The 25170-nt window shown below is 38.3% G+C and overlaps 1 protein-coding gene across 2 annotated transcripts in view; it reads left to right on the top strand.

Moving 5' to 3' along the window:
- SH3BGRL (SH3 domain binding glutamate rich protein like) overlaps positions 1–7904 on the top strand; it is a 98859-nt gene extending 90955 nt beyond the window's left edge. For both annotated transcript variants that reach the window (XM_081125080.1, XM_081125079.1), the window contains one exon: positions 6584–7904. In XM_081125080.1, the coding sequence (XP_080981206.1) occupies positions 6584–6616 (33 nt within the window). In that variant the 3' untranslated portion in view covers positions 6617–7904. The remainder of the gene's footprint in view (positions 1–6583) is intronic.
- Positions 7905–25170: the final 17266 nt, after the last annotated feature.

Here is a 25170-nt window from a genome sequence, read left to right as displayed (position 1 = left end):
AGTCCCAATCAAGATGAACCCCAAAAGACCCACACCAAGACACATCATCATTAAAATGGCAAAAATTAAAGACAAAATCTTAAAGGCTGAAAGAAAGAGACAGAAAGTTACCTACAAGGGAGTTCCTATTAGACTGTCAGCTGATTTCTCAAGAGAAACAACTCAGGCCAAAAAGAAGTACCATAAAGTATACAAAGTAATGGAAAGCAAGGGACTGAAACCAAGACTACTCTATCCAGCAAAGCTATCATTCAAAATTAAAGGTGAAGTAAAGAGCTTCACAGACAAAAACAAACAAACAAAAATGTCTAAAAGAGGTTATTACTGCCCAAAAAGCACTGCAAGAAGTGCTAAAGGAACTATTGTAAGAAGAAGAAATAGAGAAAAAGGAACACAGGCATAAAGAATAAAAATGTCAATAAATAAGAACCTGTCAATAATAACCTTAAATATAAATGGCATAAATTCTCCAATCAAAAAACATAGGGTAGCTGAATGGATAAGAAAACATGACCTATATGTATGCTGTCTACAAAAGACCTACCTCAGAACAAAAGGACACAAAGGATGAAAGTGAAAGGATGGAAGAAAATTTTCCATGCAAATAGAAATGAAAAAAAAGCTGGGGTAGCAACACTCATATCTGACTAAATAGACTACAAAATGAAAGCCATAACAAGAGACAATGAAGGTCACTACTAAAAGGGTCAACCCAACAAGAGGATATAACCCTGGTAAACATAAATGCACCCAATATAAGAACACCCAAATATATTAAAAATAAAGAAAAAAACTTCTGGAGGACTGTAAAGGAGAGACTGATAGCAATACAATCATTGTAGGGGACTTTAACACCCCACTGACATTACTGGATAGATGGAGACAAAGATTGAACAAGAAAACAGCAATTCTAAACAGCACATTAGATCAAATGGATTTAAATGGCATTTACAAAACATTTTACCTGAAAGTTGCAGAATATACATTCTCCTCAAGTGCGCATGGGACACTCTCAAAGATAGACCACATGTTAGGACACAAATTAACTCTCTACACATTCAGGAAGATTGAAATCGTATCAAGCATCTTCTCATATCACAAGGGCATAAAACTAGAGATCAACTTCAATAAAACCCCCCAAAACATTCAAACACATGGAGGTTAAATAGCATGTTATTAAGCAATGAAAGGGTTACCAGTGAGATCAAAGAAGAAATCAAAAGCTTTCTGGAAACAAATGAAAGTGAACGCACAACAACCCAAAATCTATGGAACAGCAAAACAGTCCTGAGAGGGAAATTCAAAACACTACGAGAAGAAAAGCCCAGAGTAAGTAGAAGGAAGGAAATAATAAAGATCAGAGGGGAAATAAATGACATAGAGACTAAAAAAGCAGTACAAAAGATGAGTGAAACCAAGAGCTGGTTCCTTGAAAAGATAAACAAGATTGATGAACCTTTAGTCAGACTCATCAAGAAACAGAGAGGACCCAAATAAATAAAATTAGAAATAAAAGAGGAGAAGTAGCAAATGACACCACAGAAATACAAAGGATTGTAAGAAAATACTACGGCAGCTGTATGCTAAAAAGCTGGACAGCCTGGACAAAATGGACAAATTCCTAGAAAAATACAACCTTCCTTCCAAAACTCAGTAAGAATCAGAAAACCTGAATAGGCCAATAACAACTGATGAAATTGAAGCAGTAATCAAAAAATTGGCAGGAAACAAAAGCCTTGGCCCAGATGGCTTCACAAGGGAGTTTTACCAAACATTCAAACAACTAACACCTATCCTCCACAAATTATTCCAAAAAATCCAAGAGTAAAGAATACTTCCAAGCTCTTTTCACGAGGCCAGTGTTATCCTGATTCCAAAACCAGATAAAGACACTACAAATAAAGAGAATTACAGGTGACTATCCCTGATGAACATAGGTGCTAAAATCCTCAACAGAATATTAGAAAATGGGTCCAGCATTATATTTAAAAGATCATACATCATGACCAAGTGGGATTTATTCCAGGGATTCAAGGCTGGCACACTATTCACAAATCAAAAAATGTGATACATCTTATAAAGAAATTGAAAGACAAAAATCACATGATCATATTAGTAGATGCAGAAAAAGCATTCGACAAAATCCAACACCCATTTTTGATAAAAACTCTCAGCAAGGTGGGGATAGAGGGATCATACCTGAACATAATAATTACCATATATTACAAACCTCTAGCCAACATCATACTCAGTGTGCAAAAACTAAAACCGTTTCCCCTAAGAACAGGAACAAGACAGGGTTGTCCACTTTCACCATTTGTATTCAACATAGTACTGGAAGTCCTAGCCACAGTGATCAGACAAGGAGAAAAAATAAAAGCCATCCAAATTGGAAAGGAGAATGTAAAACTGTCATTCTTTGCAGATGACAAATTGTACATAGACAATCCTAAAGACTACACCAAAAAATTACTAGATTTAATAAATGATTTCGGCAGTGTAGAAGAATACAAAATGAAGGCCCAGAAATCAATGGCATTTGTATACACCAATAATGAACTCTCAGAAAGAGAAGCTTAAAAATAAGACCAATCCCATTTACTACTGCAACAAAAAATTAAGATACTTAGCAATAATCTTAACCATGGAGGTAAAAGACCTGTATTCAGGAAACTACAGAATGTTGAAAAAAGAGATAGAAGAAGGTATAAACAAGTGGAAGAATATACCATGTTCATGGATTTGTAGAATCAACATCATTAAAATGTCCATACTACCTGAAGCATTCTATAGATTCAGTGCAATCCCTATTAAAATACCAACGGCATATTTCACACATCTAGAACAAACAATTCAAGAAAATATATGGAACAAAAAAAGGACACTGAATAGCTGCAGCAGTCTTGAGAAAGAAGAACAAAGTTCAGGAAGCACAATACCAGATACCAAGCTATACTACAAAGTCACTGTAATGACACAGCCTGGTACTGGCACAAGAACAGGCACATAGATAATGGAACAGAGAACCCAGAAATTGACCCAAGCCATTATGCTCAATTAATATGAGGCAATAGCATACAATGGAGTAAAGACAGTCTCTTCACTAAATGATGTTGGGAAAATTAGACAGGTACATGCAAAAAAATGAAACTAGAACACCAAATTCCACCATACACAAAAATAAACTCAAAATAGATTATAGATTTAAATGTAAGCTGTGAAACCAGAAAAATCTTAGAAAAAACCATATGCAGTAAAATATCAGACATCTCATGTAGCAGAATTTTCACTGTTATGCCTAGGACAAGGGAGTCAAAGGAAACTATAGACAAATGGGACTACATTAAAATAAAAAGCTTCTGCACAGCAAAAGATACCGGCATCCAAAATGTAAAGGGAACCCACTGTATGGGAGAACATATTTGTCAATGATGCATCTGATAAGGGGTTATTTCCAAAATATATAAAGTGCTCGTACAACTTAATAAAAGAAGACAACACAATTTAAAAATGGGCAGAGGACCTACATAGACACTTTTCCAAAGAGGGCATACAAATAGCTAAGAGACATGAAAAAATGCTCATTGTCATTAATCATCAGAGAGATGCAAATTAAAACAACAGTGAGGTACCACCTCATACGGGCCCAAATGGCTACCATCAGTAAATTAACAAATGACAAGTGCTGGAGAGGTTATGGAGAAAAAGGAACTCCTAGTACATTGCTGGTGGGAATGGAGTCTGGCGCAGCCACTATGGAAAACAATATGGAATTTCCTCAAGAAATTAAAAATGGAACTGCCATTTGACCCAGTGATCCCACTTCTAGGAATATATCCTAAGAAGCCTGAAACACCAATCAGAAAGAATATATGCACCTATATGTTCATAGCAGCCTTATTTACAATAGCTAAGATCTAGAAACAGCCCAAGAGGCCATCAGTAGATGAATAGATAAAAAAGTTGCAGTACGTTTACACAATGGAATACTACACAACTGTAAAAAGGAAGGATTTATTACCTTTTGAGACAGCATGGAGAGACCTGGAAGGTATTATGGTAAGCAAAATAAGGCAGTCGGAGAAAGACAAATATCACATGATCTCACTTATTTGGTGGAGTCTAATGAACAAAATAAATTGACAAACAAAATAGATCCAAAGACATGGAAGCAGTCAACAGACAGACAGTTCTCAGAGGGAAAGAGGTGGGGTGAGAAGAGATTAACCAAAGAAATTATGTGCATATATGCATAATCCATGGTGTGGTGAAAGCCTGGGAAGTGGCCAAGTGATGGGAGGAGAGGGTTAATGAGGGGGATAAAGCGGACATCTGTTATACTTTCAGCATAAAGATAAAAGTAAGTATATAAATAAATAAATAAATAAATAAATAAATAAATAAATAAATAAGATTGGAGATAAAGTACAGAAATATACCTTTGCCTTTTACTGTAGGTCTTCTCCACACTGAATCACTTGAGCAGAAAGTATTTTCCCTATTCCATCAGTTTACATTTTGCCATTAGCAACTGATTTTATATTGAACAGATTCATTGAACTCCAGCTCTTACTCCAAATTTGAGTCTGTGTTATTGTTTGTATTTTCACTAGAAAGCATTTACTAGCATTATTATCTGAGTTACTGTGAAATTCTGTTTTTTTGTCAAACTTCCTTAAAATTGCTTATTTTAGGCTTTGTGTAATGTAAGTCATAAGAAATGTTAGGTAACCCTTTTGTTGTTCAGAATATTACAGATGTCCCTTTTCCTCCCCATTGACCCCCCCCCCATCCTGCCCCACTTTCCTCCCCAGTCCCTCACGACACCATTGTCTGTGTCCTTGGGTTGTGCATATACGCATATAAGTTCTTTGGTTAATCTCTCCCCTTCCATCCACCTGCTCCCTTCCATCCTTCTGAGATTTGTCAGTCTGATCCATGCTTCCATGTCATTGAATCATTTCTGTTCATCAGTTTATTAAGTTCTTTAGATTCCACATATAAGTGAGATCATGTGATGTTTGTCTTTCTCTGCCTGGCTTATTTCGCTTAGCATAACATTCTCCAGGTCCATCCATACTGTCCCAGACTGTACAAGATCCTTCTTCTATGCAGCTGCATAGTATTCTATGGTGTAAATGTCCCAAAACTTTTTTAACCCACTCATCTACTGATGGGCATTTGGGCTGTTTCCAGATCTTAGCTATTGTAAATTGCACTGCTATGAACATAGAGGGGCATATGTCCTTTCTGACTGGTGCTTCAGGATTCTTAGGATATACTCTCAGAAGTGGGATCACTGGGTCAAAAAGCAGCTCCATTTTTAATTTCTTGAGGAACCTCCATACTGTTTTTCCATAGTGGTTGCACCAGTCTGCATTCCCACCAGCAGTGTACCAGGTAACTCATTTTTGGTTAAACAAGTTAGTAAATCCCAATTTAAGTCATTGATTTCAGTACATATTTTAGGAAGTGTTAAAAGGAGGATAGTCTGTTTTATGTGACAGTGACTCTCTCTTCTTCAATTAAAAGTAGCAGTCATTCATTCATTTGTTCACTTAAGTATTTATTGAATATCAAGCACTGACTTGGCCTTGATGGTGGGGCAAATACAGAGAATACATCCTAGTCTCTGTTTCAAAGTTTTTATTATCTAATGAGGGACATGTATACAGATAATTATACAACATATATGTCTATACATAATTATAATTTAAGACATTATTAAAAAATTAAAAAGATATATTATGACAAATTCTATACTACTGGTTTGAATAAAGTGCTATAGGTGTCCAGAGGAAATAATCATCTATTACTAGTAAGGAGTTTGGGGACGGGATCACAGAAGACGTGACATTAGAGCTGTTATGGATTCCAAAATACTGAAGTTACACTAAGGCATCTTTTATAGAGGTGGCAACAGGAACCACTGCATTGGGATGTACCTGCACATGGTGGTAGTGTAGAGTAGTCCCCCCTTATTCATGGGGGATACATTAAAAGTGCATGCCTAAAACTATGGATAGTATTGAACCTTATATATACTATTATTTTCTTATACATACATACCTATGATAATGTTTAATTTATAAATTAGGCACAGTAAGAGAGTAACAACAAAAAATAAGAATAAAATAGAATAATTAAAACAACATGCTATAATGAAAGTTATGTAAATATGGTCTCTCTAAAATTTTATTTTACTGTACTCCCCTTTTCACTTAAAAGGAGCACTTTATGGCTTCTCTTTAGCATATTTGAACTGCCAGCAATAATACTATTTGGGGGGGATTATTAAGTAGAATAAGGGTAATTTGAACACAAGCACTGTAACACTATGGCAGTTAATCTGATAACTGGGACATCTACTAAGTGACCACCAAGTGGGTATAGTACATAGTGTAGATATGCTGCACCAAGGATGAGTCATATCTTGGGTTGGACAGTCTTTTCCGAAGGTCACTTTCTGTTTTTAAATTACTATTCTTAGTGATTTAAGCTAATGTAGTCCAACCAAAATATACATGGGTGTCTGCTTTGTGATATTTAAATCTAACTGTTTTGTTTGTTTTTTTCATTTCAGGAAGCAGAAGCTCAAGCAAAGCAGCAAGCATGAAACTTAAACATTCTGTCTTAAGCATCGTGGAAAAGGAGTCTCCATTGTTTTTATAAAATAACAAAATTATCTTGGCTTCAAAAGAAATAGGCTTAGTGTTGAAATAATAGATTAGTTGGTGTTTTCGCATGCAAACAATCAAAATGAATACATAATTAAATGTGAATGTTATGATGAGGAGAATGTGAGATGAACGTAAAATTTTAAGTAGATGTCATAGAATAGTTTTGTTATCTGCCAGGGCATTTTGTGTACTTCAATGATTTTTAAAAGCAAACACTTGTGTATTTTGTTGGTATTATTATTGCAGCTTAAGTATATCTGTAGCTCTACATTGAGGAATTTCAAAAGGGGAGAGAGAATCTGTCTTTTGTTTCCAAATTGCCTCATTAATTTTAGGGAACAAAAACATGTATCTTTTTTATGTGACATTATTGTGACTAAAAAGTAGTTGCAGGCAATTTTTGTGATATGGAAAACACTGTAATTTCCTGTAGTAATTATGACATTCCCATTCTTTTGTAGTTGAAACGTCTATGTACTGAACTACAGGTTTTTCAGGATTCTAAATGTAGCCTTTCTTGCACATTTAAGTGATCAGAACAGATAACCTCCCACAAAAAAAAAAAAATGCATTCATTTGACAGATTTCTTGCTTAACTACACAGCTCTGATGTAATCATATTTCGAAGTTGCTTGTTGCTGTGAAATATGCATATGTATGTTATGGAAGTGGGATGGTAAGTACATTTAAAGAGGCAACCTTTTGTAAAGAGCTCAGACTTTTAATTAACTGTTATAAAATATGTCAACATTAATTGCCTAAGTCTGTTTTTTGGGGGTCTTTGCTAGCAGTATCTTAGTAGGTTCCCCCTTTTAAAACAAATTGTTATCACAAATGCCACTATCTCGCAGATATTTGACCTTTGTATTTCATCATGGCCACATATTGTATGAATACATTAATCTAAGTATAGAGAGTATTTTCTATGCCTCTTTTCCAGAGAATAGCACAAGCATCAATTTTAAAATGTTAATTCTAAAGACTTCTAAGAAGAAAAGAAATATCATCCTTAATTACTTACCCAGAAAATATACATATTGTGCTTTAGTTCCACACTACTTTATTAATAAAACACCTTTTAAAATTATGTTATCATTGTCATTTGATGTATTCAGGTATGTGCTCTGTGCTAAAATCAACATATAATGAAGACATGGCTTTGTTTACTGTGATTCAAACTTGATGTTATGCTTGAAAATAAACTCAGTAGTTTTAGAAATATAATTGATGAGTTCCTGGAGTTTCTAAATAGTTTAATAGTAATTTTAGATGAGTAATGCACGTTTTTTTAGAGAGATAATAACAAAGAAAGCAATTTGAATGCAATTTCTAAATTTCCATTTTAAGGTCCTGAATTTTTCAATACACACTGGAGTCAAAGAAATATTCCATTATTTTGTGTACAAAAATATGCTCTGGAGAACTCTAGAGAACATGGAGTGCTTTGTAGTAGATTCTGGAAAATGTTCTAAAAAATTGGTCAATATTTTTTCCTGCGCTTTATTAAATGCTGATGATGCTACTTGCAGTATTCTGTGTAGACATTTTTACTTTTATTTTAGTATCCAGTAAGTTAACACTGTCAAAAACAGTCTTCAAAAATACGTGACCTTTTTGAGATGTTTGTATCTACTAGATTATACCTTACAACTAGCATATATGTATATTTAAAGTAAAAGGTTGGATTGAGTCTCCCTAAAATGAAATTTTTCATCTTGTCAGCTGAGCACTATATGTCTGGTAGATACAAGAAAAGGAAGGGAAATTCTGATTATTAAAGTGAGTTTTATAAACAATTTTCACAAAATTTACCTGCAAAGTATAACTGGCTAATTGTTATATAACTTTTGGCATCTTTCTGTGTGTAACTCAGACCTAATATTTTATTTTTCATTTTAGAAGTGAATTGCCCTTAGGAATATATGACCTTCAGGAAGATGTTTATTTTCCGCAAACAATGCAAATTGGTTATTGATTGTAGCGTTAAATGCCAACATTTCTTTGGGAATCTGAGTGTACAGGGAAACAGAATTTTGAAATACAGAGTGTTAATTATTTGCTTGGGAAAGTCTAAACATAAAGAATTTTGTGGAGTCAGATTTAATTGCATATATTCCACTTATTCAGCAAAAGGAAAAAGGTTCACATGGATTTTATTACTCAGCTTTGGATGTTGAAAATATAGAAAGATTGACATAAATCTTATTTTTTTCCTGAGTAAAATAAATTTTTTCTTTTGAAAAATGCCAATAAAACTGAGTAAGGGACACTCACATTTGATTAATTTGAACCTTCTGATTTTCCACCCCTGTCTCCCCCACCTCATCTCTGAATATTATCAGTCATCTCCTTTTATTAAGCAAACAAAAATTTGAATTTCTATTTAAATAGTAACCATACTGTTTATACAATTATTACTTTAGCATAATTTCTTTTTTAAATTCTTTATTGATACATAATTCACATACCATATAATTTAACCACTTAAAGTGTACAATTTGAAGATTTTTACCATATTGTGGGTTGTGCAACCATCACAATTTAACTTTAGAACATTTCATCACCCAACAAATAAACTCTGTGTTCATTAGCAGTCACTCCCCATCTACCCCTCCCTCAGGCCTATACAACCACTAATCTACTTTCTGTTCCTATGAATTTACTTATTCTGAATATTTCACATAAATGAGATCATACTATATGTGGTCCTTTGTGACTGGCTTCTTTGCGGTAGCATGTTTTTCAGCTTCATCCATGATGCAGAATGCATCAGTACTTCATTTTTTATGGCCAAATAATAGTCCATTATATTGATATAACCATCTGTTGTTTATCTATTAACCAGTTGACAGACATCAGGTTGTTTCCATTTTTGGGCTATTATGCATAATTCTGCTATGAATATTTGTGTTATTTTTTTTTTGCTTCAAATTGTGTTTTTAGTTTTTTTGGAGTGTATATATAAGTCATATGGTAGTTCTATGTTTAAAATTTTGAGGATCTGCCAAAATTTTCTAAAATTGCTGCACTATTTTACATTCCCACCAGCAGTATATGAGGATTACAATGTCTTCATTTTCCGGCTGACAGTTATCATTTGTCATTTTGAATATAGTCATTTTAGTGGCTGAAAATTGGTATCTCATTATAATTGTGACTTACATTTCTCTGATGACTAAATATGTTGAGCATCTTTTTATGTGATTCTGATTATTTGTATAACTACTATGTAAATATATCCTTTCAAATACTCTACATTTTTAATTGGGTTATATTTTTATTGTTGAATTTTAAGTGTTCTTTATACAGTATATTCAGAAAACAAGTCTTGCCTGGCCGGGTGTAGCTCAACAGTTGAGCATTGACCTAGAATCCAGGAGATTGCAGTTCCATTCCCGGTCAGGGCACATGCCTGGGTTGCAGGCTAGATCCCCAGTCAGGGGCATGCAGGAGGCAGCCAATCAATGACAACTCTCTCATCATTGATATTTCTATCTCTCTTTCTCCCTCTCCTTCCCTCTTTATGAAATAAAGATATATTAGGGAAAAAAAAGAAAACGTCTTATCAGATATGTGATTTACAAATATGTTCTCCCATTCCATGGATTGTTTTTTTCTTTTTTTCTTTTATATTTTTTAAATTTATTTTTTTCCATTACAGTTTACATTCACTATTATTTTGTATTAGTTTCAGATGTAGAGCATAGTGGTTAGACAAATCATATAGTTTACAAACTGTTCCCCATGATATTTCCAGTACCCACCTGGCACCATGCATACTTATTACAGTATTATTGACTATATTTCCTATGCTGTATTTTACATCCCCATGAATATTTTGTAATTACCAATCTGTACTTCTCAATCTCTTCACCTTTTTCAACTAGTTCCCCAACTCCCTTCCTTTCTGGCAACCATTGGTCTGCTTTCTCTATATATGAGTCTGTTTCTGTTTTATTTGTTTGATTATATTGTTCTCTATATTCCACATATAAGTGAAATCATATGGTCTTTGTCTTTCTCTGATTTACATATTTCACTTAGCAAAATACCCTCCAGGGAGGTTGGAGGACTGGGTGAAAGAAGTCAAGAGATAAAGAAGTACAAATTGGTAGTTACAAATTATTCATGGGGATGTGAAATACAGCATAAGATATATACTCAATAATATTGTGAGGGAGAACAACATGGCAGCAGATTAGGTAGAAGCTACACTGACCTTCTCCTAGGACCAAAGTAGAATTATAACTAAAATATAGAAAAATCATCCTGAAGAACCAACTGAAGACTAGCTGGAGAGAAGCCTTATAACCAAGAACTTAAAGAGGAGGCCACATGAAGACTGGTAAAAAGTGTGGAGGCATGAGAAGGCTGGATGGGCTCCCACAAGCAGCAGTTGAAGTTCTGGAAGGATTCTCAGCTGCAGGGAATTCCTCTGAGAAGTCTGGGCTTTAAACCCCAAACCAGGTTCCACAGCCCAGAGCACCAGAACTGGGAAAGGTGTCCATAACATCTGGCTGTGAAAAGAAGCAGAATTTATGTCTGCCAAGGAGAGATGGCTAGAAATGCAGGTACCCTCTTAAAAGGGGCAACAAAAAGTTTCATGTGCAGTCACTCACCTTGGGCTCCAGCAGAGGGAAGGCAGAGTGGACTAGAGCTATGTGAGGAGATTCTGGGATTGGTGGCTCTGGGAGAGAGATGAGAGGACAGCTTTCTGGATCCCTGTGCTGAGTCATTCCCCCATACTGCAGAAGCCGTCTTTCTCAAGTAGACCATTACCATCCAAGCAACATTAGCCTGAGGGAAAGTAATAGCCACAGACTTTGGGATCCCTCACAGCCACCCTGTGAAGATTAAGCCCTGACTACAGCCTGAGGTTCATTAAGTGACTGAGACTGACAGCCTGAAGGCAGAGGCAGATCCCTGGGTACTTTGAGTCTTTTGCCTGATCTGCTTCTGGACCCAGGGTTGGTAAAAGCAGAACTTAGTGCACAGCTTGGTCTTTCTCACACCCACACATGCCCAGCAGAGGGAGATAAAAGCTATGCATCATTGATAGCTCCAAACAGGTTGCTCAGGGCCAAGCACAGACAGTGTCTTACATTGGCCTGCAAGAGAGTCCATCTGAAGAGGTCAAGACCGGTACACCCAGTGGCCAGCTTCAGACAACAGAGCAGGATCCATTAAGTTTCACAAGCAGCATATCCACAGGCAGATTTAAAAAAATATATCTTTATTGATTTCAGGGACATTATTATTATTTTTAAATATATCTTTATTGATTTCAGAGAGAGGAAGGGAGAGGGAGAGAGAAACATCAATGATGAGAAAGCCTTTATTGATCAGCTGCTTCCTGCATGCCCCCAACTGGGGATTGAGCCCACAACCCGAGCATGTGCCCTGACTGGGAATCAAACTGTGATATCCTGGATCCTAGGTCAATGCTCAACCATTGAGCCACACCCTGCCAGACATACAAGCAGATTTTGGCAGGCACAAACCCTGCTGAGGTGAATTTCAACTCATGTGATTTGCACCTGCACAGCAGTCTGCCTACTGTGTTGTGATTTGGGTCTCACTGTCAGCCAGCCTGAAGGTTGAGCTGATGCACAAATGGGCAAAATAGGGAGACAAAGAAACAGGTCCCAAATGATAGAACAAGAAAATTTTCCAGAAGAGCTAAATGAAGGGGAGGTAAGCAACTTATCAGATACAGGGTTCAAAGTAATGATTATAAAGATGCTCAACTGCATGAAAAAAGATATAGCAACAGCATGAAAAAAGCTATAGCAACCATAAAAAAAGGACCAGTCAGAAATAAAGAATGCCATATCTGAAATAAAAAATACAATAGAAGGAATAAACAGCAGGTTCAATGAAAGAGAATCAAATCAGTGATTTGGAAGGTAGGAAAAAACACCCAATCAGAGCAACAAAAAGAAAAAGGACTTAGAAAAAGTGAGGATAGTTTAAGACTTTTGTGACAACAAGAAGCATAACAACATCAATGTGATAGGGGTACCAGAAGGAGAAGACAGAGAGCAAGGGATTGAGAACCTGTTTAAAGAAATAATGTCTCAAAACTTCACTAATCTGGTGAAAGAAAAAGACATACAAGTCAGGTAAAACTCAGTTAATCCCAAACAAGATGGACCCAAAGAGGCCCACACCAAGACACATCATAATTAAAATGCCAAAAGCTAAAGACAAAGAAAGAATATTGAAATCAGAGAATCCAGGAAGTCAGTTATCTACAAGGGAGCTCCCATAGGACTTCCAGCTGATTTCTCAAAAGAAACATTTCAGGCCAGAAGAGATTAGCATGAAATACTAAAACTGAAGAAAAGGAAGGACCTACAACTAAGGCTGCATTATCCAGAAAGGCTATCATTTAAATAGAAGGAGTAATAAGAGCTTCCCAGACAAGGAAAAGCTAAAGGAGCTTGTTACCACCAAACTGGCATTACAAGAAATGTTAAGGAGCAGAAGAAAAAGAAAAAAAAAATCACAGAGGAAAAAAAATAAAATGGCAATAAATACACACCTATCAATAATCATTTTAAATGTAAATGGCTTAAATGCTCCAATCAAAAGACATCAGCTAGCTGAATGGAGAAGAAAACAAGATCCATGTATATGCTGTCTTCAAGAAACCCACCTCAGAATGAAAGATACACACCAAATGAAAGTAAAGGAAGGGAAAAAGATATTTCATGCACCTGGAAAGGAAAAAAACAAAACAAAACACAAAAACCTGGAGTAGCAATATCGATATCTGACAAAATAAATTTTAAAACCAAGGATATAGTATGAGACAAAGAAGGACACTATTAACAATACAGGGATCAATCCAACAAGAGAATATAACTCTTGTAAACATGCACCCAACATAGGAGCACCTAAAAATGTAAAGCAAATCTTGATGGACATAAGGGAAAGACTAACCATAATACAGTTATAGTAGGGGATTTTAACACCTCATTGACATGAAAGGGTAGATTTTCCAGACAAAAAATCAGGAAGGAGATGGTGACCTTAAATGACACACTACATGAAATGGATTTAATCGATATCTTCAGGGCATTCCACCCCAAGGCAGCAGAATATACATTCTTTTCAAGTGCACATGTAATGTTTCTAGACTACATGTTAGGGCACAAAACAAATCTCAATAAATTTAAGAAAATTAAAATCATATCAAGCATATTCTCTGGCCATAATGTTATGAAATTTGAAATCAACCACATGGAGGATTAAAGGTGGTGGCAGACTGAGTGGAAGCTACACTGACACTCTCCCAGGACCAAACTGGAATTACAATTAAAATATAGAAAAAACATCCTGAATAATCAACTGCAACTGAAGATGAGCTGGAGAGCACCCTCATAACCAAGGAGAAAAAGTGACTGCTAGGAAGTATGGAAGCACAAGAGGGCTGGCTGGGCTCCCACAGGCAGCTGAAGGTCCAAAGGAATATCTCAACTCTGGGAGGTTCACACTGAGGACTGTAGGGCCTAAACCCCAGGCTGGGCTTCACAGCCAAGAGCACCAGAACTGAGAAACATGCCCACATAACATCTGGCTGTGAAAAGCAATGGGGTTTCTGTCTGCCAGAGAGAGAAGGCTGGAACTGAAGGGACCCTCTTAAAGAGCAAATGCACAAAGTTTGGTGTGCAGCCACTCACCTTGAGCTCCAGCAGAGGGAGGGCAGAATGGACTGGAGCTGTGTGAAGAGAATCTATGCTTGTGGGCTCTGGAGATTGAGTTCAGAGGGCACCCATCTGGATTCCTCTGCCCAGTAATTCCCCTATACTGCAGAGGACATCTTTTTCAAGCAGACAATTTGCTGCTTTTGTCTGGGGCTGGGAGAGAAATTACCCCACCTGGCTGGAAAACCTCTTGCCCTACCCTAAGGAGTTTCTATAGCCTGAGGCTCATTAAGAGAATCAGATTAATCAGCTGCAGGCAGAGGCAGAAGTCAGATTGCTTTGAGTCTTTGCCTAATCTGCTTCTGGACCTGGGCCTTGGGAAAGCAGACTTTGGTGTGCATCTTAGTCCTGTCCAACCCCACTCAGCCCCAGCAAAGGAGACCTCGAGCTGACAGTTGTTGATAGCTCCAAACAGGGTACTCAGGGCCAGTCACACACAGCGTCTGACATTAGCATGCACCAGAGACCTCCAAAAAGACTGAGATTCCTGGTAGATCTACTTAATATGAAGCATGTAACCCTCATTTTTCAATCATGAAGCATGTGACCCGCATTTTTAATCTGTCAACCCTGTTCTATAACCCTGAACAAACAGTTACACACTAGTGCCAGGAAATAGCCAACTGTAACCGTTAAACAATGCTTGTTTTGGCTTCTGTACATTGCTTTCCTAGGTTCCCACCCCTCTCCATGCCAACCAGGATGCAGTTTTGCCTTTATATTCTCCCTGTGAAGACTGTTCAGGGCTGCAAGTCTGTTTAGGGTATGAACCCATCCATAGGCGCGGGCTAAATAAATTCTAAACCTTCAATTTGGTCTCTGTGTGAATTAAACTCATGAAAATTGGGTATAAAATTTGGAGGCCCCAATGAGATTAACGCTAAATTTATCCAGGCTCCTGGGCCTCCGTGACTGACCCGCTGGGGAACTTCCCGTCATGGGGGGGTACCCCCTGATGATGATGTCCTAGGGCCCCGCAAGGAGGACTTCTCCCCTGCAGGTCAAAAGCTGATGCCCTTTAGCCATCTATCAGTTTGGAATCTCTCAGGACACCTCCAGGGGTAAGAAATAATTTTATATTAATTTCAAATTATTCTCTGGTTATTTCCTGGTAAGACTAGTCTCTGGATTATCACCAATTGGGGCCAGATGTGGCTGTTCTAACTGTGTGACATTCCTCTTTAAGTCGGGACTCTGACAGGGGAATCTGGTTGCCAGAAGAGCTTAACCTGTCCTGGTTCTGGTCCTGGTCTTTGACTGGGTTCCGGTTTTCTGGTTGCCAGGAGAGGCTTGATCCCCTCTCCTGGTTCTGGTCCTGGTCCCTGACCAGGTTCTGATTTTCTGTTTGTCAGGGGAACTTGATCACCTCCCCTTCACCGGACATATGTTTAATAGGACACTCTGGGAAAAGGGAAAAAGTGCAATAGCCTCTGAATGAGTGTGAGAGTGACTGTATTTGTACTCACACGGCAATAGCTACAGGACTTGAGTGGGCCCTAATCCGCCTCCGTAGTCGGCTGCAATGACATAATGGTGACTCAGCTTTGGCTGACCAGGTTCGGGGTTTATAGGAGTGCACCTTAGTCAAGGCTGAACTAAGGCACCGCAAGGCAGCAGACAGACAGGCATCTGAGAGGGTCCCTTCGTGGGCTTCCCTTCCCTTTGTTTGTCTCCGACGCTAATACCAGGCACACAGGAGGGGCAGAAGAAATTATTGTGGTCTTGATGTCTAGTTCCTTTTTACAGGACATTCTATCTCCCTTTGTATCCTTTATTTCATGTATATTAGAAGATATTTCATGGTTTAGTCCACCATCCCTCTATGTTGAGTCCATTTTGTCTTGGGTCACAGACCTGGTGTTCCAGGGCAGTCTCTGTATCTATTCCCCCCTTAAGACTCAATTCTTTACTTTCCTTCTCATTTTCTGTCTCATCCTGCCCGAAGCCTGACTAATATTTTTTTTAGGACGGCGTCAGGAGTCCTTCTCATTCTTTTTCCCCTGGCTGCTCTACTTGTCTCAATTAGTTTCTCTATGGGTGGGGGCAGAAGAGGTGGCTGCATGGAGCTGCCTTCCACAGGCTGGCTGGGCCAGGCTGAGTCCCTAGCGCCACAGTAAAGTCGGGATTCTGCCTCCGCAGGGCCAGCTGCAGGGCACCTCGGCGGAGGAGGCTGCTGAGCCCCAGATCATGGTCCAGTCTCACTAGACCTGGAACCTGGGGCCCATGCCGTCGCTGTGCGGCCTGCGGGGAGTGGGCCGGGCCCTGGAGTGAGGGAAGGCTCCCCCTGCCCCAGCAAGTCCCACCGCCCCCCCCCTCCCCTGCCCTTTCCTACACACCTGCCCAGGGAGGTTGAGAATTGGGCATAGTAAAGAGACTTCAGCTGGTAGTGATGAGAACTCTGGTGCCCGAAGTGCAGCTTGCCCGGCTAGCTCAGTCGGTAGAGCATGAGACTCTTAATCTCTGTGTCATGGGTTCAAGCCCCATGTTGGGTGTCTCCCTCCCCTCCTCAGACCCGCAGTTCCACCTTAACGGCCATGCAGGAGGCACCATCATCTTCTAGCGCCATTCTCCCCTTGCAGGAGGCCCCCCTCCATACGGGGACTCAAGGGGAAGATCCTCATTTCTTGTTTACATTCCCTTCTCATCTAATGACCTGTATAACTGAAAAGCCCGGAATTCCCCTTTTTCAGAAAAGATCGCAGGCCCTTATTGGGCTACTAGAGTCTGTGTTTCATACCCATCATCCCACGTGGGACGATTGTCAGCAACTTATGTGAAACCATTCAAGTTTAGCTTTGGGGACTAGTAAAGGAATCAACATTTCCTATTGCTTTTTGGGGTAAAATACTAATTTAAGATTATCACTCAGAAGTCAGTAGATTTACCTGTTGAAAGCTAGTGAATCTGGTTATAAGCATCTAGTCAAGAGAGGGATTAAGAACTAGTTTAATGTCCTAGAACCACTTAAACCAGTAATATGCCAATAGCATGATACACTGCCAAAACAAAATGTGAATTTTCCTTACAAAATAGTCACAGTTTAGTAAACAGAACAGTAGTGAATGTAGAAGGAGCATTAGGAGCTATTTAGAATGAGACCGTGTCCTCAAGACCCCATTTCTTATATGCAGTAGATAGGTGAACTGCAACAGATGTGCCAAAACCATTTTTTATAGAAACAACAGTATTTAGTGGCCACAGAATAGCTTTCAAAATACATTTTTGAATTCTAGCACTACACAAGCTATTCTGACAGTGATCTGGCCTCAAATCATCCCTGCAAGCTTGCTTCAAGTAGAAAGCTATACAATGTAAAAGTTTTTGAGTACCAAAGAAAGAAAAAACCATGTAAATATATAATAAACTTATAGCATATGTAAAGTTTTGGTATTCATCTTACAAAAACAGAGTATTTTAGTATAAATTCCCTGAATGTAAGACCATACAGTCTTTTTTACACAATAGCCTAATTTTAAAGGTCTGAAATAATTTGTTTTTAAAGTTTGCCCTTGTGCTAAAGTACCAGTATATGTATAACTGATATAGTTGTAAACTATATTTCAAAATAAATCATAATATAATTAGTTTTATATAACTATAACTGAAAAAATTTTGTAGGCTGCTAAAACATTTGTAAAATACAGTATAGGACTATTTTGATTTTTATTCCTTAAGAGCAAAGATTAACTGTTCAAGGGTCCATCCAACTTTAAAAATTCATACTGCCTTTGAACAATGTTTGTAGCCTATGATACGAGTATATGTAATCATGCCAGCATTGTTTTTGTGCCCAGAAAGTGCAACCAGGGGACCACTTATGCAAAAGATGTAATTTATTGCATAATACCTTGATAACATGTTTACCTACCTTAAAAATAAATGTTAAATACAAACTTGGGCTAATCCTGTGGCAGAATGAGGGCTGATAGGCAGTCTTGTAGTAGGTTATAAGGGTTTGTTGTGTTCCCAGATTCCAGGTGATGAGATTGATGCATCACCGCATCATTAGAAGACCCTGCCCTACATTCTGGCTGACTGCAGACCAGTTCAGATAGGGAAGATTGTACTGTCTTCTCTTTGTTTTTTTGTTTAAAGAAAAAGAAAAGAAAAAACAAAAACCTTGACTAGACTTGTTCTAGAGACCCAGTGAAAATTGGACAGTCTTTTGCCCCTGACTCTCCTGCAGGTTTCTCCAAGGCTCTGCAGGATACTCAGGCTAAAGTACATCATCAAGTTCACCAGATTCTCCCTCTACCCTCTTCGGACTCTGTACACCCATTCTAACCTGTGGACTCGGTGTAGGTTAAAACTCACCTAAAAGACGGACTACAACCTACCTGGAAAGGGCCCTTCCTCATCATTTAACCATGCTTACAGCAGTCAAGGTCGACCGCTTCTCCACCTGAATCCAGCACTCCTGCCTCAAGTCAGCAGACTCCAGCTAGACATCCCAGCCGACTGGCAACCTGCTCAAGATAAGACTAAAGAGGGGAGATTCTCTTTCTTAATATCTATAACCCTTATTTATCTCATTTGGTCACCGGTATCTGTATCTAAGGCATCCTACTATTGGGAAGTCCGAAATGGCATCTCAGGGGCGGTCCTAGCAAATTACACGGACCCAGGCTACAGCTAGAATCTAAACCAGCATGCTATCCAAATCAATCTGTGTGCCCATTCTAAGAATTCCCTATGCTCCATACCCCAACAATCCAAATCAGGGTGTGGGTATTGGTCCCCAGAGCATAGCCTACAATCTACTGACTTTCACCTATGTCCAGGGAAAGGCCCTGTCAATCCCCAATGTTTATATTCCTCACATTACTTCTGTCCCAGCTAAGGTTGTAAAACCCTTGCCACCTGGGAGAGAGATAGGGACAAATTCCTAAAACTTTAGAGGACAGCAACACCCACCACCTGTGCAGTAGGACAGTGTAACCCACTTTCCCTCCAACCCCAGGATAGAAGCCACTTCCCTTGGCTCACAGGCTGGACTTGGGGAATCTGGCTCTATCTAACTACGATACTAGGACTCTCCTCACCATCCAAAAAAGACCTAACCTCAGCCTAAATCTCCCTCTCATTGTTCCAGGGAGGACCCCCCCTTTTTCTACTATAACTGGGGGTGTCTTGTATGTACCCCATACATAGAGTTGTTTTGTGCTAAGAGCCTGACATCCTGGGCTGGGAAAACCCTCTCCCTGGGACTACATGCTATTAGTTGGGTCCTCCTCTGTCCTACATTAACCCCTCTTGCCCTTTACCAAGAGGGACTGACAGTCCTCCCACAATCCACTTACTCACCTCTGTTACCTGGACTTTCTTTTCATGCTAAGGTTAGGGCTTCGTAGTAGCCGGTGCCATCAGTCTGTCTCTCACCAAGTAGTGTGAGCTAGGCCCTCTCTGGAGAAGAAAATTGGGTTCCCCAAGACATGTAACCAAGCTGGGGCCCTGCCAGCAGGCTAGGGGATCCCAAGGCAGGTGCTGAGTGTGGAGGCTACAGGGAAATAGACTACTCAAGAGACAGAACAGAACCTCTTGTGGAGTACATGCCCCTCACTCACTCACACACCTCACATCACCCTGCTTTGCCCCAGAGGATGGCTGGTTAGCCAGAGATGGGTAAGACTCTTCAAGGAAGGAACAACCTAAGACAGGCACAGTCGCAGAGGGGTCAACAGAGATAGGGCAAAGACCCTCACCCCCCAACTTTATAGGGGCCTGAAACCTCACCCCTTCTGAGGGAGCTCTCCTGCCCCCATGGCTGCTTCGCTTCCCACACCCAGCTCAAATTGGAACCCAAGTAGCAGACAGACCTGGCCAACAGCAGCTGCCTTCTTGCTGCAACAAGGATTTATATCCCATTTTTATCTTAGACCACAGGGAAAGGGTCACCTGAAGGAAAGGGCTATGACAGGAAAAACTTCCCATTCCTGTAACACCACCAGGACCCTCTACCCCAACCTACCTAGGAAAACAGTATAGGGCTACTAATCCAGCACCCACAGAAGTACCCCTACCCTTTCTTATACTCACCCTTATCATAGGTCCCTGTCTCCTTAACCACCTAGCATCCTTCATTAGAGATAGAATTAACTCTGCAAAGCTAAAAGTCCTCAGAACTGAGTATAATTATATACTCTTTGAAGAAGAATTAAGGGTTTAACTATCATCATAATTTACAAATAGGAGTAGGGAATGAAGCATGTAACCCTCATTTTTCAATCATGAAGCATGTGACCCTCATTTTTAATCTAACTGTCAACCCTGTTCTATAATCCTGAACAAACAGTTACACACTAGTGCCAGAAAATAGCCAACCATAACCGTTAAACAATGCTTGTTTTGGCTTCTGTACATTGCTTTGCTAGGTTTCCATCCCTCTCCATGCCAACCAGGATGCAGTTTTGCCTTTATATTCTCCCTGTGAAGACTGTTCAAGGCTGCAAGTCTGTTTAGGGCATGAGCCCACTCATAGGCACCGGCTAAATAAAATCCGAATGCTCAGTGTGGTCTCTGTGTGAATTAATCTCATGAAAACTGGGTATAACAAATACATACAAACAAATCCAAAAAGGCAGCCAAAAAGGGCAGACAAAAAATCCCCAAGTAAAAGAACAAGAGAAGCCTAGAGAAAAAGAATTAAATGAAATGGAGATAAGCAATCTATCAGATATAGAGTTCAGAATACTGATTGTAAGGCTGCTCAAGAGCATGAAAAAAAGTATGAAAACTATGAAGAAAATGAAGAACGACACAGCAGAAGTAAAGAATACATGGGAAGGAATAAACAACAGATGAGAAGCTGAGGGTCTGGTCAGTAAATTAGAAGGCAGAGCAGAAAACATCACTCAATCAGAGATCCAAAAAGCAAAACCAATTAAAAAACAGGAGGACAGTCTAAGGGAGCTGTGGGGCAACATGAATGGTAACAATATTCCCATATTAGGAGTGCCAGAAGAGGTAGAAAGTAAACAGAGGTTCGAGAACCTTTTTGAAGAAATAAAGGCAGAAAAATCCCCTAACCTGGTGAAGAAAATTTTACACAAATTCAAGAGGCAGAGATTTCCAAGCAAGAAGAATCCAGAGACCCGTGACCAGACACATCATAATTAAAATGCCAAACATTCAAGACAAAGAGAGAATATTAAAGGCAGATATAGAAAAGCAATCTGTTACCTACAAAGTAGCTCCCATAAAGCTGTTGACTGATTTCTCATCAGAAACTCTACAGAACAGAAGGGAATGGCATGGAGTATTCAAGGTAATGCAAAACAAGGATCTAAAACCAAGACTACCCTATCCAGCAAAACTCTCATTCAAAATAGATGGTGAAAAAAAGAACTTCCCAGACAAAAAAAAAAAGGCTAAAGGAGTTTATCACCACCAAACCAGCATTACAAGAAATGTTAAAGTAACTGCTGTAATTAGAAGTAGAAATATATAGAGAGAGAAACATAGGCATAAAGAATTAAAATGGCAACAGATAAGTATCTATCAATAATAACATTCACTGTAAATGGATTAAATGCTCCAGTAAAAAGACATAGGGTGACTGAATGGATCAGAAAACATGACCTAAATATATCCTGTCTACAAGAGACCACCTCAGAACAAAAGAACCACACAGAATGAAAGTGAAGGGATGGAAAGAAAATTTCCGTACAAATGGAAATGAAAAAAAAAAAAAAGCTGGGGTAGCAATACTCATATAGGACAAAATAGACTTCAAAGTGAAGATAATAATGAGAGGAAAAAAAAAGTCATTCCATAATACTAAAGGTATCGATCGGACAAGAGGCTATAACCCTGACAAACATATATGCACCCAATATAGAAGCACCTAAATTTATAAAAAAGACTTCTAGAAGACTTTAAGGGAGCGATAAACAGCAAGACAGCCATAGTAGGGGACTTTAAACCCCACTGACTTTACTGGATAGGTCTTCCAGACAAAAAATCAACAAGGAAACAGTTACCGTCACTGACACACTAAAAAACATGGATTTAATTGACATTTACAGAACATTCCACCCCAAAGCTGCAGAATATACATTCTTCTGAAGTACACACGGGACATTCTCAAAGATAGACCAATGTTAGGACACAAAATACTTATCTACAAGTTCAAGAAGACTGAAATGATATCAACTATCTTCTAGGACCACAATGGCATGAAATTAGAAATCAACAACAATAAAAACACTAAAAAACATTCAAACACATGTATGATAAATAGCATGTTTTTAAACAATGAGTGGGTTACCAAAGAGAACAAGAAAAAAATAAAAAATTTCCTGGAAATGAATGAAAATGAACACACAACACTTCCAAATCTATGGGACAAAATGAAAACAGTCCTGAGAGCGAAGTGCATAGCACTACAAGACTACCTCAAAAAAACAAGAAAAACTAATAGACTCTTTAACCCTACAACTTAAAAAATTAGAGAACAACAAGAAAAGCCAAGAGTAAGTAGAAGGAAGGAAATAATAAAGATCAGAGTGGAAATAAATGACACAGAGACTAAAAAAGCAGTACAAAAGATTAGTGAAACCAAGAGCTGGTTCCTTGAAAAGATAAACAAGATTGGAGAACCTTTAGCCAGACTCATCAAAAAACAAAGAGCAAGCCCAAATTAACAAAATCAGAAACAAAACAAGTGAAGTAACAACTGACCCAACAGAAATACAAAGGATTGTAAGAAAAAACTATGAACAACTGTATGCAACCAAGAAGAACAAGCTAGATGAAATGGACAAATTCCTAGAAAAACAACCATCCAAAACTCAATCAGGAGGAGCCAGAAAACATGAACAGGCTGAAAACTGCTGATGAAGTTAAAGCAGTAATCAAAGGCCTCACAGTACACAAAAGCTCTGGCTTAACTTCACAGGGGAGGTTTACAAAACATTCAAAAAAGAACTAACATGTACCCTCCTCAAAATATTCCAAAAAATCCAAGAGGAAGGAACACTTCCAAGCTCTTTTTATCAGACCAGCATTAACCTAATTCCAAAATCCGATAAAGACACTAAAAAGAAAAAAAATTACAGACCAATATCCCTGATGAACATAGATGCTAAAGTCCTCAACAAAATATTAGCAAATGGGAACCAGTGATATATTAAAAAGAAAATACACCATGACTAAGTGGGATTTATTCCAGGCATGCAAGGTTGGTACAATATTCACAAATCAATAAATGTGATACAGCACATAAACAAACTGAAAGACAAAAATCACATGATCATATCAGTAGATGCAGAAAAAGCATCTGACAAAATCCAACACCCATTTTTTATAAAAGCTCTCAGCTAAGTGGGAATAGAGGAATCATACCTCAACATAATAAATGCCATATATGACAAACTTACAGCCAATATCATACTCAATGGTCAAAAACTAAAACCATTTTCCATGAAAACAGGAACAAATCAGTGTTATCCACTTTCACCACTCTTATTCAACTTTGTACTGGAAGTCTTAGACACAGTGATCAGACAAGAAGAAAACATGAAAGGCATCCAAATTAGAAAGGAGGAAAAACGGTCATTATTTGCAGATGCTATGATATTGTACATAGAAAATCCTAAAGACTCCATCAAAAATCTAGTAGATTTAATGAATGAATTCAACAAAGTAGCAGGATAGAAAATTAATGCCCATAAATTGATGGCATTTTTATACATCAATAATGTACTCTCAGAAAGAGAAACTAAAAAGAAAATCCCATTTACCATTGCAACAAAAAAAATTAGATACTTAGGAATAAACTTAACCAAGACGGTAAAAGACCTGTACTCAGAAAACTATAGGATGTTGCAAAAAGGGATAGAGGAACATATAAAATAGTGGGAGAATATACCATGTTCATGGATTGGAAGAATTAACATCATTAAAATGTCCATACTACCCAAAGCAATTTATAAATTCAATGCAATGCTTATTAAAATACCAACAGCATATTTTACAGATCTAGAACAAACACTTCAAAAATTTATATGGAGTCAAAAAAGACCCCGAATAGCCATGGCAATCTTGAGAAAGAAGAACAAAGTTGGAGGGATCACAATACCAGATATCAAGTTATACTACAAAGCCACTGTAATCAAAACAGCCTGGTACTTGTATAAGAACTGACCTATAGATCACTGGAACAGAACAGAGTCCCCAGAAATAGACCCACTCCTCTATGGTCAATTAATATTTGACCAAAGAGGCAAGAACATACAATGGAGTAAAGACAGTCTCTTCAATGAATGGTACTGGGAATATTGGACAAGCACATACAAAAAATGAAACTAGACCACCAACTTACACCATACACCAAAATAAACTCAAAATGAATAAAAGGCTTAAATATATGAAGTGAAACCGTAAAGATCCTAGAAAAAAATGTAGGCAGCAAAATCTCAGACATCTGTCATAGCAATATTTTTGCTGATACATCTCCTAGGGCAAGAGAAACAAAGGAGAAAATAAACGAATAGGACTACATCAAAATAAAAAGCTTCTGCACAGCAAAAGAAATTCAACAAAATAAAAACGGAGCCTACTGTATGGGAGAACATATTTGCCAATGACACATCTGATAAAGGGTTAATATTTAAAATATATAAGGAACTGATACAATTTAACAAAAAGAAGACAAACAATCCAATTAAAAAATGAGCAAAGGCCTAGCTGGGGTGGCTCAGCCATTGATCATCCACCTATGATCCAGGCAATCGAGTTTCTATTCCTGGTCAGGGCAGGTGCCCAGGTTGAGAGCTCAGTCA

The sequence above is a fragment of the Miniopterus schreibersii genome (genome assembly GCF_964146895.1).
Source record: "Miniopterus schreibersii genome assembly, chromosome: X".
Taxonomy (NCBI): domain Eukaryota; kingdom Metazoa; phylum Chordata; class Mammalia; order Chiroptera; family Miniopteridae; genus Miniopterus; species Miniopterus schreibersii.
The sequence above is the reverse complement of the archived record's forward strand: the minus strand, read 5'-3'. Positions and strand labels throughout refer to the sequence as shown.